The sequence below is a fragment of the Scomber scombrus genome, chromosome 7 (genome assembly GCF_963691925.1).
Source record: "Scomber scombrus chromosome 7, fScoSco1.1, whole genome shotgun sequence".
NCBI classification, from domain to species: Eukaryota; Metazoa; Chordata; class Actinopteri; order Scombriformes; family Scombridae; genus Scomber; species Scomber scombrus.
This window is the reverse complement of record NC_084976.1, coordinates 19,205,422-19,224,977: the sequence shown is the minus strand read 5'-3', so window position 1 is coordinate 19,224,977 and position 19,556 is coordinate 19,205,422. Positions and strand designations below refer to the sequence as shown.

General features: G+C 41.5%; 2 protein-coding genes across 2 annotated transcripts in view; both read right to left on the bottom strand.

Moving 5' to 3' along the window:
• foxj2 (forkhead box J2) overlaps positions 1 to 19,556 on the bottom strand; it is a 321,604-nt gene that overhangs the window by 115,414 nt on the left and 186,634 nt on the right. The gene's annotated exons all lie outside the window — the stretch shown is intronic.
• The window catches only part of prkcg (protein kinase C, gamma), a 16,299-nt gene continuing 1,392 nt past the window's right edge, over positions 4,650 to 19,556 (bottom strand). The window contains exons 2-17 of the mRNA XM_062422129.1: positions 19,489 to 19,556; positions 16,234 to 16,265; positions 16,050 to 16,132; positions 14,912 to 15,023; positions 13,832 to 13,960; positions 13,563 to 13,719; positions 12,985 to 13,186; positions 12,254 to 12,451; positions 10,214 to 10,387; positions 9,823 to 9,914; positions 9,272 to 9,334; positions 8,963 to 9,101; positions 7,083 to 7,163; positions 6,779 to 6,886; positions 5,629 to 5,769; positions 4,650 to 4,811 (exon numbers count right to left, since the gene is read on the bottom strand). The exon at positions 19,489 to 19,556 is cut by the window's right edge and continues 179 nt beyond it. Coding sequence (XP_062278113.1) covers positions 4,650 to 4,811; positions 5,629 to 5,769; positions 6,779 to 6,886; positions 7,083 to 7,163; positions 8,963 to 9,101; positions 9,272 to 9,334; positions 9,823 to 9,914; positions 10,214 to 10,387; positions 12,254 to 12,451; positions 12,985 to 13,186; positions 13,563 to 13,719; positions 13,832 to 13,960; positions 14,912 to 15,023; positions 16,050 to 16,132; positions 16,234 to 16,265; positions 19,489 to 19,556 — 1,941 coding nt within the window. The remainder of the gene's footprint in view (positions 4,812 to 5,628; positions 5,770 to 6,778; positions 6,887 to 7,082; positions 7,164 to 8,962; positions 9,102 to 9,271; positions 9,335 to 9,822; positions 9,915 to 10,213; positions 10,388 to 12,253; positions 12,452 to 12,984; positions 13,187 to 13,562; positions 13,720 to 13,831; positions 13,961 to 14,911; positions 15,024 to 16,049; positions 16,133 to 16,233; positions 16,266 to 19,488) is intronic.

Sequence of the window (19,556 nt, the reverse complement as noted above, 5' to 3'; positions counted from 1 at the left end):
GCACGACGGGAAATGCGCCTACACCTGTGCCAAACTAACCAACCTTGGACTGTTCAGCATCGCAAATGCAGCCCGAGAGGACGATGAAATCACTCAGTAGAAAATAAATGACTTCATAACGACTAAACGAAGATATCGTGACTCAATGGGTGGGTTTGCTTATGATATCTCAAAGCATTTCTGCTGCGCAGCCCACTCCTATAAAACTCGCACCATTTTCCCCGAGTCAAGTGGACACTAGTTAGACATTTTTGCACAGTATTTCCTGTAAAGTAACTGTTTGCGAGGCGGAATCTGTATGCTGGTAGAAGGCTGAATGAGGCAGGGATGTGCGCATAGGATTGTTTAGAAAAAAACCCTCTGCTGTCACACACACTCACACGCGGAGTTTGGAGATGATAAACACAGACCAGGAGAACATGTGAGCGAACCTCAGACAGAAAATCGGATGAAATGGAGTAAAAAGAAATTCAGAGCTGCCTAACGACTTGGCATTCAAGTAACTGTGGTTTTATTGCGCGCTCTGAGATGAAGATGAGCGTTTTCCTTTACGCTAACACGACATGAGGCTATGAATGCTGTCATCATACATATACATCTGAAATGACTATAAGTCAGGTTGAAAAGGCGCCATCATCGCAGTTACTGCCTTAAAAGCACAACTGTAGTTATTTAAAGGGAATAAAATACTCACCCTGCCACGACAGTCGTGCGCACACGTCAGTAGCAGAAGAAACCTCACACCAGGGAGGCTTGGTGGATTTTGGTCTTCCTCCCTCTCCCTCTCTCTTTATCTCTCTCACCCTCTCTCTCTCTCTTCTCTGTGTGTTCCCTTAAGCCCCCTTACCCATTCTGTAAATCCCTCACTCTCCTCTTCCACTCAATCTGTCCCAGGCACTGCGGTGGATCGGTTCAGCAAGCTACTTTGGCTACAAAAGAGACATAGGAGCAGGAGGGAGAAGTGTTGGAGAGAGGGAGAGAGAAAGGAGAGAGAGAGACACACACACACACAGAGAGAGAGAGAGAGAGAGAGAGAGAGAGAGAGTGTGTGTGTGTTAAAGAGAGAGGATGGTCAAACTACTATATCTCATTTTATATCCTTTTCTTATCCTTTGACCTTTGTTTTTGTGCAGTAATTGTATAGTTCATGTTTTATCGTATATATTTGGATTTTATCTCACATTTTTAATCATCATACTTATAATGTACTTAATTATGATCATGCCAACTAGATAAGATTTGAATTCGTGAGAAAGAGAGAGAGAAAGACAGAGAGAAAGAGAGGAGGGGAGGAGTTAACAAATATTTACTCTGTACAAACTGTCCCTATAGTACAATATAGTTCTGGACAGCTGTTAACCTTTCTCTCTCTCCCTCTCTTCATTTCTTTCTTTCTCTTGCCATCCTTCTCCTCCTCTTCCTCTTGCCCCCTCCTCTTTGTCTCCTGTGGTCCATGTCCCTTGGTCTATTTTTAGACGACTGGTGGAGGGATCCTATATTTTTAGTAACGATATCAATAGTCTACAGCACACTCTGACCTGAGGGCATGAGCGAGAGAGAGAGAGAGAGAGAGAGAGAGAGAGAGAGAGAGAGAGAGAGAGAGAGAGAGAGAGAGAGAGAGGAAGAGAGAGAGAGAGAAGAGAGAGAGAGAGAGAGGAGAGAGGAGAGAGGAGGGGTTGAGAATGAGAGGGAGATAGAGGAAGAAGAGAAAGCAGTGAGGAAGAGCGATGATATTTGTGTCATAGTGACAGTGAGTGATGGACTGGGAGAGACGGAGGTTCGGTTACACAGAGGCAGATACTGTCAATTTGATACTACTCACTATGTTAGGTTGAATGCATATATCAGAAAAAAACACCCTTATCTGCCACTTTAAAAAAGTTGATTTGGGCATTAATAGAATTAATATTACTCAATTAAACATAAAAGTCACACATCCTGATAATAAGTTCTGATTTATAGCATAGCAGAGAACATCAAAACTAGGATGCAATGTACACACATTGAATGAGAAACACATGTACACCAGTCAAAATTTCTAAAATTGCAATACAAGCAAAATAACATCCACCACACGTACCCGACACTTCACTGCCTGAACACTAGAGGTACAGAACATATAAAACAGATCATAATGTTGATGCAAAGGCCCGAACAAGACAAGAGAAGAGAAGATACTCGTATTTACGGACAACGGTGGGGGGTATTTCAAGATAATAGCAACAACAATAACATTTGACATTATGATTTATAGAGATTGATGTAAAACAATGCAGTAAAGCATTGTTTTACAGTGCAGCGCTGACAGACGAGACAAACAGCAGAAGAAGAGAGATGGAGGGTAGATAGAGAGGAAGAGAGTGAGTAAGAGGAGGGAGGTAGGGAGAGAGATGGGAAGTTGATGAGATTTTAACGTGAAGGTCAACTTGTTATAACTCAGATCTCTAAGGGGATATTAGTCCCATCATGATGCTGGAGGGGCAGGGTGGGGTGAGGAGAGAGTGTGAGGCTGCTTCAGTGGAGGAGGAGGAGGAGGAGGAGGAGGAGGAGGAGGAGGAGGAGGAGGAGGAGGAGGAGGAGGAGGAGGAGGAGGAGGGAGTGAAAGTGAGATGCCTGAGAGGTGGTTTTGCTGGTTCGACAACAACAGTACCACAGTAAATAGAAGGGTCAGCATCTCTGTGTGTATGTGTGCATGTGCGTGTGTGTGTGTGTGTGTGTGTGTGTGTGCACATGCTTGAGATTGCACTTTTGTGATTATGCGTGAAAGTGAGGGAAAGGGAGTGAGCGTGACAGAGAGGCGTGTGGAGCAGACAAAATGAGAGGGTGTTTGACTTTGTTTGTTTCTCAGCAGCTTCACACAGAATCAAACACTTCACTGTTGTTTTATTCAGTAAGTTTATTTCGATTGTCTTTTTTTCCAGCACATAAAAACAAAAGATAACTCAACTAACAGAAACATAAATGCATAAATTATCTATTGTATTATCTATTATTGATCATATTATCTATTGTATTGATTTATTGTGTGTTGTGACATTTGACCTCAACACAAACTGAGCCACCCCTCTGACTTCTCACAGTTGACCACAGTTAAACGGGCATACACATCTGCATTCACACAAGAAGAAGAAGAAAACAACATAATGATGCTTCGAGGGAAATCAAACATATTTCTGCATGAAATGACCAGCTGGTTTATGAGATAAGAGTACTGGGACTGCATTATTAAACTGTATGTTTGCAGCCACCTGCCCTGCTCAGATAGTGTTTAATGACAGTGCCGCTGTTATTTTTTCCATGTATTGAACAGTCCCACTGAGCCTCACTTTTAATTACAACTAATCAATGCAGTGAGGATGTCATTACACAGCAAAAAGCTTGATAATACGTAGCACAAAAATAATAAAGTGCCTGTACCTGTGTGAGCTAACGAGCCTCTTTTTCAGCTGGAGAAAACATTCTCAAGAGGAATATCTTCTGAGATTGCAAGAGAATATTTTAATGTGGTTGTATAATGTCTTTAAGGTGTGCAATTACTGCAAATTGCATTATGGATTTGGCTATTACCACAACTTGCTGAAGAATCGTAAATGTGTGAAATAGAAATGATGCAGCTTAAAGTGTGGCATTGAAGTCAGGACCTCCCAGTGATAATGGAGTCAGGCAGAGTGGGACTGGGCAGGGGGCAGGACTACATTAACTGTCACATCGTGCCTGCTGTTGTTTCAGCGTCTCAGTCGGTCAGCTGAGGTCACTGGTGTCACACCACGTCACGTTAAACTGAGAGGTTGAGCTAGGCCAGAGGAACCTGACTGAGTGCTTCCACGGGATGACTGTCTAATTTAAAAAAAAAAAAAAAAAAGACACTGTCTGCTTTTCAAAGTGTCATTCGGCAAGAACAACCAACACATTCACACACAGAAAGAGAGAGATAGATATCTTGAAGACACATTACTGTGCTTCTGATGCTGAATTACTGTATTGGCTATTAACACAAGATTCAATTGGAATACACCTGCTAAGAAACCTCTTTTCTTTTTAAATATTTTTAGTAAAATTATTTAAAAATTATGTTTTGCCTACTATGTGGTCCGTAAACCACAGCTGTATGAGAAAAAACCGGACTAGGAAAATGTAGTTGTTTGGCATAATGTGGCTTTTCACACAAGATGATTCCAACAAAAGTAAAACATGGAGACATTTCTATTGTAAAGCTAAACAGGTATATATTTTTGGGTAATCTAGAACTATAGAAAACTAGTATGTCAAAGAAACTGATTCTAAAAACAAGGCATGCATAGAGATGAAGTATGTATTCATTTATCAGAGTCAAACTAATGTACTCTTATATCAAGTAAAGGCATGTCTTACAAAAACACTCTAACATGGTGATCTATATCGATGCTGTTTACATTGCTGCAACATATTTGAATCTGGGATTGGCAGGTTAAAGTACATACATCAAAGAAAATGCATGAATATAAATGTGTCTTGGCATTTTCATGTAAACGTCAGAATTTGGTTATGAGAGGTTTCTTTAATACTCATTACTCAATACTCTCTTACAGTATAAAACTTCTATTAGGGGGATAAACAGGGAGGTTTGGATACAATTTGAGGGGTGGAGCGATGAGGTTTTGGAGCCATTTTCAAACGGCTGTGAGAGGTGAGGGAGCAAAGTCTGGGTTGAGGAAGGAGAAGCCTTCGAAGTCCTCCTGGTTCATGGCTTCTAGTATTTCTGGGTCAGAAGGAGTGAGCGCTGATGGAGCCGCTGTGAAGAACTTGTCGAAGTTTTCTCCTTTTTTCCCACCCTGATGAAGATGAAGAGAAGATTAGCATGCATATTCAGACCTGTGGTTAATACTGATTGTTTACACAACATTTGTCCAAAAAAAAAAAAAAAAAAGATGAATTACGAAATTAATCTCTCTCCATAACTCTTTCTCACCCACACCTTCCTCCTCTCTCCAAGGAGCTCTTTACCACACCTAGAAAGTAACTGGCTCGTGTCTCTTCTCCAGCTTCTTAACAACTTTGACAGCCTTTCTGCTGGATGATATGAATCTCATTTGGCTAATGGGCCTGGCCTCTAACCCTTGAGCATACTCAGCATACTCAAGGAACACCTCACCATTGGCCAGTGGGCCCACAAACTGGTGCGTGGCAGGCTAATGATGACACACATTTGCATATGGGTGGAGTAGGCAGGACCTCAAGGTCAGAGGGTCTTTTCTGTTATGACTGGACTGTCTGTTCCATGGCAATCAAAGCCGATCTCTACGAGCCAGCAGAGGTGATGAAAAAGAGAGAAGAAAGGGGAATGGGAGAGAGGGAGGGAGGCGCTGGGTTGAATAGAAGAAGAGAAGAGAGGAAGGGATGAAGTGCCAAAATGGCCAACACAATGCTGTTAAAGAGAGAGAAAGAGAGAGAGCAAGCATGCTGGGAAATGAGGAAAAGCGTGGGAGTCTGAGAGAGAGGAGACAGATGGAAGAAAGTGACAACTCCAATTCCCTAAAAGTGTCCTCGGAGAAACAGAGACAGAGAAAGAAAGAGAGGGGGGAAAAGAGAAGAGAATGACAAGAGAGAAAGAAAGACAGGGAGAATCTGTAATCCATATGTTCAACTGACAGTTCTGGGTATGAAGGGTGGCTGGATCTCCAGTCTCTCCAGACGGTCCCAGTCAATCCAGCGGAAGAATGGATGCTCCCTGATCTCTCTTTCTGCTTCCTCTCCTCCACCCAGACGCTTGGCCGGGTGCTTTGTCAGGAGCTTGGGTAAGAGGAAAGAAAAGGAGGGGAAAAGAAGAGAAAAACATTCCTGTGATCTTAGGAAACAAGTGTTGGACTTGTGTTAATGTGTTATTGTTACTGTTTTTTTTGTTTAAAAAAAATGTGCATGCTTAAAACCATGTAAATTGATTTTATATGTCTGATTTACATATGCATTAAACTTGACTGTGTTTAAAGGAACAGATGACATTTTGGGAAATACTATTCACTTTCTTACTGAGAGTTTGATGAGAACGTTGATACCACTTAAGACTGGTGTCAATCTTCTCGTCTAACTCTCAACAAGACAGCGAATAATCACATTCCCCAAAATGTTAAACTATGTCTTTGAGTATTCAAAATATGCATGGTAAAACTAAGATGTCTTCGCCCTCCAGTCAAAAATAGTTTTCCTTCTTGTTCCTTCACTCAGTGCTGAAGCATCACTGTGCAGAATGATGTATGTGCAGGGTTTGACACTTGAAGGCTGTTTTCACTCATCTGCTGAAAGTTTCTCTGAGCTCACAAAAAATCTGAGTTTAACGGATGTACCTGTGAGCATGATTTGTGACATCACACCTTGTTTGGAGCCAACCATAGTTCAGTATACAAGTTATGTGTGTTAATCGAAATTTGAAGCCTCTAGTGCACAAACACTTATAATTGACTTTTCAGTGAAGCAGGAGACGTCTTGTGTCCAGTAGTTCAACTTTTTAAATTAATAATATTTGTATATTCCTAGATTATGGATTTTTTTCAGTGAGAGAGAAGCAGGAGATGTCATTTTAAAGATTTCTACCAAGGTAATTGAACATTTTTGCTGAAAAACCTATTCGGACACTATTTTGTTAAGCAGATGATTTTAATATGTCTTAAAACATGACTGGAGGAGATCTTTAAATATGTATCCTTTAAATGTCATTCAATGTAATTTCATTTAATTTTAATGATTTACATATGTACATACAGCATCTTGATTATGCATGAGTAAGAAGACAATGAATACTTACTCCCTTGCAGATAGCGACAGCTTCACGAGACAGACTTTTTGGGTATGAGACGCACTGCTCCATGATTGACTGAAACAGCTCCTCCTCATCAATACCATCAAATGGTGGCTGGAAGAGTGAGGCAGAGAGAGAGGCAGTACAGTTAAGAAAAGAGAGTAACCGTGACGACTTGTGGACTAATTGAAAGCAAATACACTGACATTAAAGTTATTTTCAACTGTTTTGATGTGATTACAAAGGACAAATACTGGAGGCTTAAGAGTCTGTGCACACGGGTCTATTGTTAGGATTAAGCTGATGTTACCTGTCCTGCCAGCATTTCATACATCAGTACTCCATAAGACCACCAGTCTACTGCTTTATTATAGGGCTGATATGCCACAATCTGAAAAGAATGGAGAGAAAAGGAGAGGTGATAAAGAGGAAGAATGACAGTGCAGAGATAAGGAAGTGGAAAAAAAGGAGAAACTACAGTCATAGCAGCTTGGATGATATTCAGCTATCACAGACAGCCGGAGAGAGAGAGAGAGTAGAAGAAATGTATGGCATTAGTGGGGAGTGGGAATGTATGAGCGAGCTTAGAAATAATCAACACATGACTTTGGATTTGTGTGTTTGTCAGCTTGTGTTTGTTTCCCCGTGTGTGTGTGTGTACGTGTGTGTACGTGTGTACGTGTGTGTGCGTGCACGAGGGGGCGAAGCACAAGGGAACAATTCCCAGCCCCTGGGGAAATATATTGTATCTCTTCCAAAATGGCAGATGCAGGAGAATCAATGGGTGTTTACATAAGAGAGTCAATACCCAGGGGTTCCATAGAAAGGTCTACAATATCAAAGACGTGCACTACAGTCACATCCTCTCTCTCTCTCTCTCTCTCTCTCTCTCTCTCTCTCTCTCTCTCTCTCTCTACACTATCTGTCTGCAACAAGTCCACACACTACACACGCTGGATATCGTCTTCACACACTCCTTAGATTAACTCATGATCACTTAACACAAACAGACACACGTGCACACACAAACTTTGTACTGTAAATACTATACATCATACAGTAGTGATATTTTGCACATCAAAGGGGTGTGTAAAACCACCTCTGCCGTTTGCAGGATTTCAGAACAGTTAATATTTGCATCGACATCGATGACATCCCTTCTAGTTAGTCTTCAGTGGTGTGTCTCGCTCTTGGCTCGTGGAAATTATTCACAGGGGAATGTAGGAAAGTACAGCTTGTGACAGCTTTAGTTACTAGTTGATTTTAAGATTTTACATAAAGCTCATAAATCATTATGCATTGTCAAAGATTAAACCAGTATTCCCCACCTTCTTGTCTTGTGAGCTCCTCAGTGTGCAGTAGTACAGCAGCTCATGTTTCAGATGTTTGAATTGTCAGCAGTCCCTACTAAAGAGAAATTTCTCCTCTAAAAGTCTCACATGGTTTCATTTAATTCATTGTTTGAGGCCGAAAGAGTTGAACTCTCAAATTTTCTCAAAAAAGCAAAGATTAGCAAAAAGTCTGAAAAATGAACCCAAATTAGCAGAACTTTGTTTTTTCTTTTTCCACCATTCATGACTTTGGACCCTTTAGAGGGCAGATCAAGCAGCTACAACAGTAAACTGCAGCTTACACATTGATTGATCAGTACTAATAATGTACTTTAATTAAACATATTTAATCAGTCACTGCAGTGGAATTAGTAATTGTAGTTTTAATACTTAAAGTAAATGTATCTGTATTTTTCTTTAGTAAATTAAGAGCTTTTGTTTATACATGAGTATTTTTACACTGTGCTGTTGCTACTTTTACTAAAGTAAAGGATCTAAGAACTTCTTCAACCAATGTATACTTGACAATTACAGTAAGAGAAAGGCAAAATGTGTGATACAAGGTCTCTGAAGGACAATTGTGATTTCTGTGCAATGTTCTCGTAGCGCAGGCACACACCACTGCTAATTGAATCATGTGAAGTTAATTATTCAAAAATGCTGACAAGGTCACAGAGGACGGAGGAGATGAGAGGAGCTGCAGCACAGCAGCTCACTGTCTCACAGCGCTGCAAAACAGGTCAAGCAGAAACGAGGAGGCAAAGACAGAGGTGAAATGAGGGGAAATGTATCTAAGGAACAAATGAGGGAAGTTCAGGAGATAGTGTGGACAGTGGAGAGAGGGCAGGTACCAGTTTACCTCAGGGGCGATGTAGTCAGGGGTGCCACAGAAGGTGCGTGCGGTGTCGTCCTCAAACATGCCCTCCCTGCACATCCCGAAGTCTGCTATCTTTATGTGGCCCTGGCTGTCAAGCAGCACATTATCCAGCTTTAGATCCCTGAGAAAGGAGGAGATAGATCACACAGGTATGAATCATTTTGATAGATAACATCTTTGTAACAGTCATTAGCTACAAAAGACATGATAAATCTGTGCCATGTCTGTGTGCTGCACTGCGGAGCAATGACAGTGCCAAACCAGGCCATGTTAGATGAGCAGCCCACTTACCTGTAGATGATGCCTTTGCTGTGGAGGAAGAAGAGGCCGACTGCTATCTCCGCTGCATAAAACCTGGAGGAAAGAGAGGGGTTGGGGTTGGAGGGGGTCATTTTATCTTTCAGAAAATGGTCCAAGGTTTTCAGCTTATTCAAAAGAGGATGATGACAAGAAGAAAGGAAAGAGGGAATGGAGCTCAAGAGGATGATGAAAGGGAGAGTAACAAAATAGATGAAAGGCAGGATGCTGAAGAAAGAAAGCTGGAAATGAGCAACAGGGTATGAATTAGTTTTAGATGATTGATCAAAGATTATTGATTAGATGAACAGCCAGGGGGAGGGAAAATGTAGATGAAAAGATGAGATTAATGGGGGGGGGGGGGGGGGGGGGGGGGGGGAGAAGAGGGCTGGTGCTTGAGTTGATGACTTTTTATGAGTCACCAGGTATAATGAACAAAGTGAAGAGATGAGTGTATATGTACAGGCACAGAGAATAAAAGCAGGCAGGAGATGAGACACTGTATGGATGTGATTGAAGGTAAAAGGAACTTTCTGACTACGTACGCTGCATGAGCCTCTTTGAACTTGCCGACTATCTGAATGTGAAACATCAGGTCTCCCCCGTTGACATATTCCATCACATAATACAGACGATCCTACGGTAACAAAACAGAAACACATGGACACACACGCTGATCGTACATTATCACCTCTTGTCCAAATTAAAAAGCAATCTGTCAAAACGCCTCCTCCAGGACCAAGGACCTTGTTAAAGAAAGCAAGCTAATTATTTCATTTATTAATCGAAATCCTCAGCCAACCTGGACTGAAATAACTCCTGGGAGGCAGCCAAAATGTCAGGCAGGTTTATGGACAATTTAATGAAAGGTATGTGGTTCATTTGGGACATTGTATATCTTCTGCACACACACACATAGATGTACAGTACACACACCTCAGTCTGGAAGGCGCAGTAGAGCGATGTGAGGAAGTGAGGGCGAGAGGAGAGCGCCAGGACCCTCCTCTCCACCAGGGCGCTCTCCGTGTCCTCGTCCTGGAAGAGAACATCCTTCTTCAACACCTTCACAGCAAACAGGCGCTCACTGCCTCGCTCCTCCGCCAGCAGCACCTGTGACAGAGAAGAAGACAGGTGGAGGAGGAGATACAGTTAAAGTAACAACAAGTAGACAGACAAGAAATTTCAAGTATAGACCATATGTCTTTAAACTCCATAAATAAACAAAACGTGTATAACCCTAATAAACAAAACGTTTATTTATAGGCACTACACTGACTGTCTGGCATTAAGAAAAGAAGTTCATTTGTTGAAAAAAAAGCATTTTAAAATTCCAAGTTAATTTTTTTTTTAACACAACCGCTGTTTTTTAATTGCTTTAACACAAACGTATTTTTGTCAACAGTGTTCAAAACTCCTGAATGCAACTCTCGCCACAGCTTCATTTGTTACTCTAGATAGAATTATGCATGTACTGTAATGCTGCCAGCAGAGTGTTTTTAGGTCATTGTGTTATAAGTGACAGGGTGCTCTAGTTGGGAGGAAACTAGTTCTGCTGTTTTAATAAAATGATGTGCTTTTGAGGCACATTTAAATTACGGGACGTTAGCGTGCATATCGTGCATGTAATCACATTATTTGGACAGACGCCTGAGCAAGTTCAGTACCTTTACTGAATATAACACTTAATTAAAGCTGCTTTGTGGACAAGATTTCAAGACACGTTAATGTCAAAAGTGAAAAAGCAAAGCTGCTCTCATAAAAAAGACATTCAGAAGCTATTTTCTCCATCCACTGAAATTGTTTTCTAATAGGTTGCCGTGAAAGCTAATGATGCAATAATTTTCTACAATGAGAGCCACATGACCCCCGTTATATGGTCAACAGCACAGGAAAGTGCTGACAACCACACTTGTTTAAAATTGTCTAGCTGAGCTGTAATGGTGACTGGCTGGTGGGGATAAAGGATCTCATTTTACTTTCAAATAGTGGCGAACAGCACAGAAAATTACACAGTTTCATTTTTCAGAAATCAATGTGGCTACACAAAGGTGTTTGGGAAGAGGGCTGTGTGTGCATGTACTTTGTGTGTGTGTGCAGGGCTATTGATGAACTGCCAGTCACTGAGAGAAATCCTGCAGTCCTCTGTGATCGTGTCTCTTGCTCTTCCCTACAATCTGAAACTAACTCAGACACAAATGGGACCCATCACCCTCCAGAATACTACAAAACTTAGCAACGCGGTCACGTGTACTCCCTCCCTCTTCCCCTCTTGTTATCCAATTTCCTTTTGGTCATTTTGTTGCTTTCTGCAGCGCAGTAATCCCTTTCTCTTTCTCTCTATCTCTGTCTGCCTCTTTCTCACTTTCCCTCACTCAGCAGCCGTGGGGTCTATCTCTCCTTTCTTGGGTCGTTTTTTTCCCTCTTGTCTTACGTAAGTAGAGTCTATTTCTCCTGTCCTCTGTAGACTCTCCTCTGACAGTTATGAAACAGCACAGGGGGATTCCAGAGGAGGAAGAAGGACTCAAAACTTCACTCTCTTCATTATGGCTCATCTACTGGGGAATTAAAGAGAAAATGGAGAGCAGAGGCTCTCTTGAAATGAACACATCCAGAAGGACTGCCTGCCTGTGTGGCATGTAGGAAGTCTGCCAGCCTGAGCTCACGACTGCTGACAACACATAAGTAGATAAGGGTTAAATGAATCATTTGGCAGTGGAAGGAGAAACAATGAGCATGTTAGTAAGAGTGGCAATTTTTCAAAGAAATTCTGCTTTGCTGTGCCCAAGAGCTTCTTCAGCTGATGAAATGCCACTTGAAGGTCAAGTCCATCGATAAAAGAAATGATTTAAAGCTAGGAATAATCTTTGTTGTTTTCAGCATGAATGGCCTCTTTGATATCATTTATAGCTGTTGGATCACAGGCGCTGATCGTGTTCAAAAAAGATGACATTTCGTCTCAGTGGCTGGTGTGGTTACCTTGCCAAAGCTGCCTTTGCCCAACACCATGAGGAAGTTGAAGTCGTGGATGCCCACTTTAACTTTGCTCGGCCCTGGAATGTGGACAGGCGGACAGGGCGGCACAGGGGTTGGGGACAAGGCCACAGAGAACGTTTCCGGCTGTGCAGGAGGCATCATCTGAGGCAGAGTGGGTGATGTAGGTTCTGGCTGAGGCTCCTAGAGAATCATAGCAGGAGGGTCCAGAGATGAATGGTTGTTAGCAGTCCAGCACACACATACAAACACACACAAAACATAAACACCAGACAAACCGAACCCCTTCGTATCCCAAGTTTTTTTTTTTATTACAGTCAGGCAGAACAATCCTGCACCCTGGTGGAGACAGAGTGTAATAGAGACAGGAGGGGGCTTGGTATAATTTATTATCTCATTATTCAGCTACAACACCAGGCATAAATCTTCTGAATTTTTTTTCTCACATAGATTGTAATCAGAGGGACAGTTCAAGATCCTGACCCAGTGTGACGGTGGCAGCTGTTGTTTATTAGATATAGGCAATTAAAAGCTGATAAAGGCTATGCCACGACCTGAGGATAAATGGTCATTAGCACAGTAAAAATAAGGGACTGCTCCACTCTCTGGTGAATACAGGTATAGATATCCCTACTGTTGCTTTTTGTTCACCATGATTGATGTACTGATGGGCACTGAAGGCTTTATTGTCTGTGAAAGAGCAGGCTGCTTCATACCTCCAGGTCTGGATCTGGCACAGGGATGTTATAGTACTCTCCCTCATCTTGAGCCAACAGTTTGAACCAGCCGCTGATGGGACGCCTGAAGATCTCACTCACTCCGAATGACAGCGCTCCCATGAAATCATTCCTGGATGTACGGTCCCAGTCCCACACCTCCACAGACAGACGCCTGTCCCACTGATGACCGCGCACTGAGCTGGAGAGACCAACACAGAAACTCAAAATCAGTGGGGAGAGTTTGTTCAGTATGAAAGCAACAAAACAATACAGATACTGTGCAGCCAAAAATAAAAACACAAAATTATTGCTGTATTTTTTCATCTTTGTGCCATTTTTCAGATTTTAAGGACATTTCTTAATATCTTAACTGTACTGAATATCATTAAGATTGGTAAAAGGAAAACTTTATCATTGTTAATGTACAATAAGATATGTCAATTCGGGGATCATTAACTTATATATTCTCTCCTTTGTTCTTCATCTTTCTCTTTTTGACCTAGCAATCTAAATTTCAGGGACATTTAATCACACCTATAGGCCCCTCTAAATTTTCCAAGTTCACATGTACTCACAAGGTGAAACTCTCATTCCAGATGGGATTGAGCGTTGAGCGGATGGTCTTGGTCTTCTGTTTGCTGTGGCTCTTTGGGTCTGGAATCAATTTCAGTTTAACATACGGGTCTGACAGGCCATTTGGATCCATGGGCATCAGGTTACGAGCCTCCCCCACTGAAGAGAAAGTAGAATAATAGAGAGTGCAGAAAGAGAAATCCTTCCGTACCTGTGCAATCCTGTTTTTTGTTTCAAACCAAACTTCCAGTAATCCATTACAGCCCCTCACCTGTGACAAAGATGTCCTCCTTCTCTCCTCTGACGGTCAGGTGGATCCTGCCTCTCTTCTCTGTATGGTCTTGGCCACAGAGGCTGGGAACACTGGTTTCACACCGCCGATGCACGTTCATATCACAACCTCATAGAATAAAGACACACATACAGTATACACATCAACACTAAAGCTAAACTGATAAATCATCCAAGCTGATATATGAGCTGATATTAGCTTATCTGAGATCAACTGTCTTCAGCGTATATGTTGGCCAATCAGCAACATTAAATTTCAGTACAAGGATGCCACACATTTGTTTTAGGTCATTCAGAAGCAGTGTCACCATTACATAGTTTGTCCACCAGAGAGCACTGAAGTGTTCTGTCAGCTGGAAAATATCCCACTCTGTGCAAACAAGGAAGGACCCAAAAGCCCCCCAAAAAAACATAAATAGCATGGAAGTAGGGTGTAGTTATCGGATTTCCTGCAAAGTAGCAGCATACTGGGACTGAAAGGGAGAAGATTTGCCACTGTGGAAGAAGATTTGTAGGAGGTCCTTGATACGGTGACAAAAGATGACTACAGGAAGTGTATCACATCACAGGAGAGTACTTAGAAGGTGGTTCTTATAGACTTACAATTACAATTTCTCAACAGTTATCTGAATGTGTGGGTCCCCTGTATACTAGCCACAATTCTTCAATAACAATATCTACCAGATCTTTCCCAAGATTATTTTTTTATGTTTATATATAAACAATCATATAAGATTTTATTAAAAATCTCAATTATCCACAAATGACAAAATAAATGAAACATTGCTTGTGCACTCATCTACAGTTGTTTTTGTCTCTTTTGAAGACATTACTGTAAACTGTCTTACATTAACTCACTGGAGCTGTGTCCTAGCAATAAGCACTGTTTGCCTGAACTCAACGCTGACCCTAACCTTAATCTACCCCCCCCCCCACCTCCATTAAGTGAACCATACATTTGGTGCTTAACCTTGTGGAGACCATTTTCTTCTCTACAGATGAGAGGTGAGCCACTATAATGCCTGTATTATCTTATACATAAATATGAAGGGGAACTCACAGACACATTTCATGCCCTGGTGAATGAGGCCGTACAGCAGCGAGCCACAGTGGTCGCAGAAGGTGGGACTGGAGTATGTTTGGACCTTAAATGTGTGTCGACTCTTCAGGTCCTGAAATACAACAGAAACAATCTGCACTGAGAACACAGGCATAATAACAATGGGAGATACACACACACACACACACACACACACACACACACACACACACACACACACACACACACACACACACACACACACACACACACACACAGAGGGTATGAGTAGTGGACAAATGTTGAGTGGGGAGAGGACCCATAAATGAGAGTGCATCTAGGCAAGGTTAAGTATGAGTGTGTGCATGTGTGTGTGTGTGTGTGTGTGTGTGTGTGTGTGTGTGTGTGTGTGTGTGTGTGTGTGTGTGTGTGTGTGTGTGTGTGTGTGTGTGTGTGTGTCATACAGAGAGGATGAATCATTTTTATCTCTCTTCAGCTCATCAGACCCCGTTTTCCCTCCCTCGTCACTCTGAGACGGTATTTAAAAACACCATCACCCTGTTTCTCCTCTTTCCCTCTGTATGTCTTCCTTTAAGTCACTCATCTGTTTTCACTAAAACAGTTAATCACACACAAATACACACACACACACGCACGCACGCACGCACGCACGCACGCACGCACGCACGCACGCACGCACGCACGCACGCACGCACACACACACACACACACACACACACACACACGTTCCCCTTGACCTAATTTCTGATGCAGTTTATTTGGCTGGCAAAAAACAAAAAAAACAAGACAAATCTCCGTGAAATCCTCAAAATGCCACAGAGAGAAGGACTAAGCAGTCTGTTGCTTCCTCCCCCCTCTAATTCACCTTCTTATCAGTCCCTCCCACCCTCCACCTGTATCTCCCCCACCCTCTATCTCCAACTCACTGTATCTCCAAGGTCTTGTGGGATGACATGACATGAGTGCAGACGTCACAGATGGGACAAGGCTGCGCAACGTGAAGGATGTAAAGATTGATGGATGAGTCATGCACACGTGTTACTGGCAACACGCTGATAGCTAAATATGATGATGCCGGCATAAATCTTGACAAAAATGAAAAGCAAGAGGAATGTAAGAGTGAAAGCGATCTGCTCACATCTGGTCTGGGTGCTGCCACAGAGCCGGGACAGGTGAAGGTCACAAACTCGTGACATCTTTTGTGGACCACAAAACTGCAAACTAAAGAGAACAGAGAAAAATATCCTTAGAAATTAATCAATTGATCATACTGCAAAAACCATCTGAGAAGATTAAACACTGAAAACTGGATTTATCTTTACCCTGACATTGGAATCCCTGTTTGCCGATGCCCCTGAGTAAGAAAGGCACATAGATTAAGACACAAAAACAATCTTCTCTACTCTTCTTTCAGGTGAAATATTTTCTGCCTCTGAGACTGTTTTTCAGCCAAAAGAACATAGATAATATTGCCAAAACAGAGATACTACTTTTGCATTATTCCCTGCTGTATTAGGACCAACAGACACACATGCACAAGTTGATAGAAAAGTCTTTGAGAACAAACACAAACACAACTAGCTGTTAGAAACTTTGAACGTGATGAATAAAAGTCGTTATATGTGAAGTCTGGGTGTCTTTCTTCCTAAAGCCCTGCTGCTGACCAGGTCAAGAAGAGCACTGTCAGTTATTGTCACACACACACACACACACACACACACACACACACACACACACACACACACACACACACACACACGGAAAAATACAATTCTCCTGTTTCCAGAACTGCGGTGTTGGCTAGTTCCCAGTGTCTCCTCAGAGCTTTAATTGAATAATTAAAGCCATTGATTTACTAAAGAGTCCACTCAGCAGCTTGCCTGCTGTGAATCAAGTTTTGATTAGGAGCTTTAGAAAAGGAGTCGAACAAGACACCACAGAGAGCTCCTCCACAATCATACTTGAGAGGCCCGGGGGTTCATAGGAAACTGACCATAATCACTGATCTACAATCAGTTCACCACCTGGCTGAGTAATAATTAAAGATGGGGTTGCTGAGGGTAATCTGATCCTTGATCAGCATTCAGCAGAAGTGTCTGTCTGCAGCATTGAAATTATGAGGACAATTCTATTTTTTGACCAGCAGAGAGCATTAGAGAACCAGGTATGGATTTGGAAAAGCTCGGCAACGTAACTAGTCAACTGGATATCACAGGCAATTCAATGTAAGGTATAACTGCATTTTTAAATTGAATGATGCACTGGAAAATCTGGCAATACATTTAATACATTAAATAAAATAAAGAGTTTCCATAAAAAATCATTAGAGTAACCTTGACAAACTAACCAGAGCACCTGAAAACATTCTGGATGATGTGTTTATTACAGTTCACAAATAATCAATAACAAATTAAATAATAACTTCATAAAAAACACTGAATATTGTTGAAATAGTCCTTTTTCAAATTTGTTTTTGTCACAGCAGGAAAAGCACAGATGTACTACTGAGCCATCATTAATGGTGTTAAGTAACACCTGTGCTGTGTTTCCCACTATAAAGTGTCAAAACGTTTGCTGTAAAAAGACCTGCTTGATCTGTCCTCAGCTATGTTTTTATGGTCTTATTTATTGATTATACTAGGTACTGTGTGATGAGGCAATGTCACGTTTTTATCCTTATCAGATCACTTTACCTCATAATTGGAGGCTGAAGGCCAACAAGATACAAACACTCATTCCTTTTCAGTGCCTGAATTAACAAAGAACATATTTACATCAGCATTTTAGAATAATCTTTTCATAGTCTTTAATTAATCTCACAATCCCCCTTTGGGGCTTGAATACCCAGGTTGCGAGCCGCTGCTCTGACACCCTGTGTGAAGGAAAGTGTTTTCACCCTGAACTGAGTGCTGCTACTGTGGCCAAGATAGCAGCCAGTTGGAGAAATGTCCTGAAAGCTACCCAGAGGCTGCTGGCACACGCACTGCCCTGTATTCGACATACACCCTACCATATGTCCAACGCACGCATGCACGCACGCGCACACGCACCCACACGCTGCCATAGTTTCATTGGACAGAACAAGCTCACTTCATGCTTTTCTGCATTCACATGGAAGACTCATTTTTCTTATAAATGTCTATGTGCTTGCATGTCAGAGGTCCACAGTAAGAAAATACACTGACTCAAGTATTGTACTTCAGAGAAATTGTGATACACTGGTAACTTACTTAACTATTTCTGATTTTTTTGTAAGTTGACACTGTCTCTAAACAACCTCTCAGATGGAAATATTACAGTTTGTTCCACTATTTTCACTCATAAATACAGATTAATATTTGTACAAAAAACCCCATCATCTTGTGAAAGGCACATATCTCCAAAATATCAACTTATAACAAACTAAGAAAAGCAGCCCTGTTTTCAGCTTTGTGACAATGCATTTTTCAAATAATTTTTCAAAAAATCCAAAGTATTTAATTACTTTGTTACTCCTCAGAAATAGGACAATTTTAAATCCTTCAGAATCCATCCATCCTTTATCAAAAAAATTAAAATCACCAAATTAGGAGATTTCTTGGTTTTCACCGGTAAGCGACAAGCTTAAACACTAACCATTTATAATAAATTAATGTGGATCTAGCACCATCTGGAACACCTATGAAAATAAAATACTCTTCACATATTAGCACATTAAATATTTAACAAAGCAAAACTGATTAAGCCCCATAATTTCTACTTTTTAGTTCATTTTTCAGCTTGAACGGAAATGAAGGACGTTCTAATATTTCTAATGTATAAAAAGTATCTCATGTATCTAAAGTATTCTTTATGTTGTGAAATTGCTACAGTACTTTAAAGGGAAACCGATTTTACATGATGTTCAGCTTAGGAGGAGTACTACTCAGCCTAGTAGTGAAGAGTTCTGTATTTTTTGGCTCTAAAAGAGCTTTCCAAAGACTGAAAAAATAACCCTGAAAATGTCATCATTCGATTTAGGCTTGACACTCCGAGAGAGAGCCTGCATTATAAACTGTATATGGCTGTGGAAGAAGAAGTGGGTATTTAAGAAGTGTGGAGTGGGGTAGGGTGGCTGATAAAAGTCATACAAGTTGCATTATGGGAAGTGCAGGATCCAGCATCTTTGGAGCTTAGAACTACAGATTTAAGTCAGGATATCCCAGACTCCACTGCATCAGTTTCTGCTATTTTAATCTGTCCTACTAGCATGAACAGTGCGTCTTAAGTTTTTGTGTGTGCTTATTAGTGTGTAGTGTATGTGTTAATGTCTGTGTGTAAGCACATGAAGTTGCTTAAGTAACGCCTGTATCATGTGGGCTATAGTGTGGAGGTGAGGTTATGTGATCAGATCAGGTCAGTGTGGTGGCTACAGAGTGTAGGCTGTTTTTCCAGAAGGCAGCTGGAATTAGTGAAAGAGAAAAGACAAAAGTGCAGAGAAAGTCAGAATCAGATGGAGAGCTGGGATGGCCGAGGAGGAGGCTTACAAACTGCTGGGGTGGTGTGTGTGGAGTTACGTGTGTGTTTACGTGTGTGTGTGTGTGGTGTGTGTGTGTTACCAGATGAAGTCAGTGCAGTGGCTGCAGAAGGTGGGCTGTTTGAAGAAGCGGGCCGTGAACTGATGGTC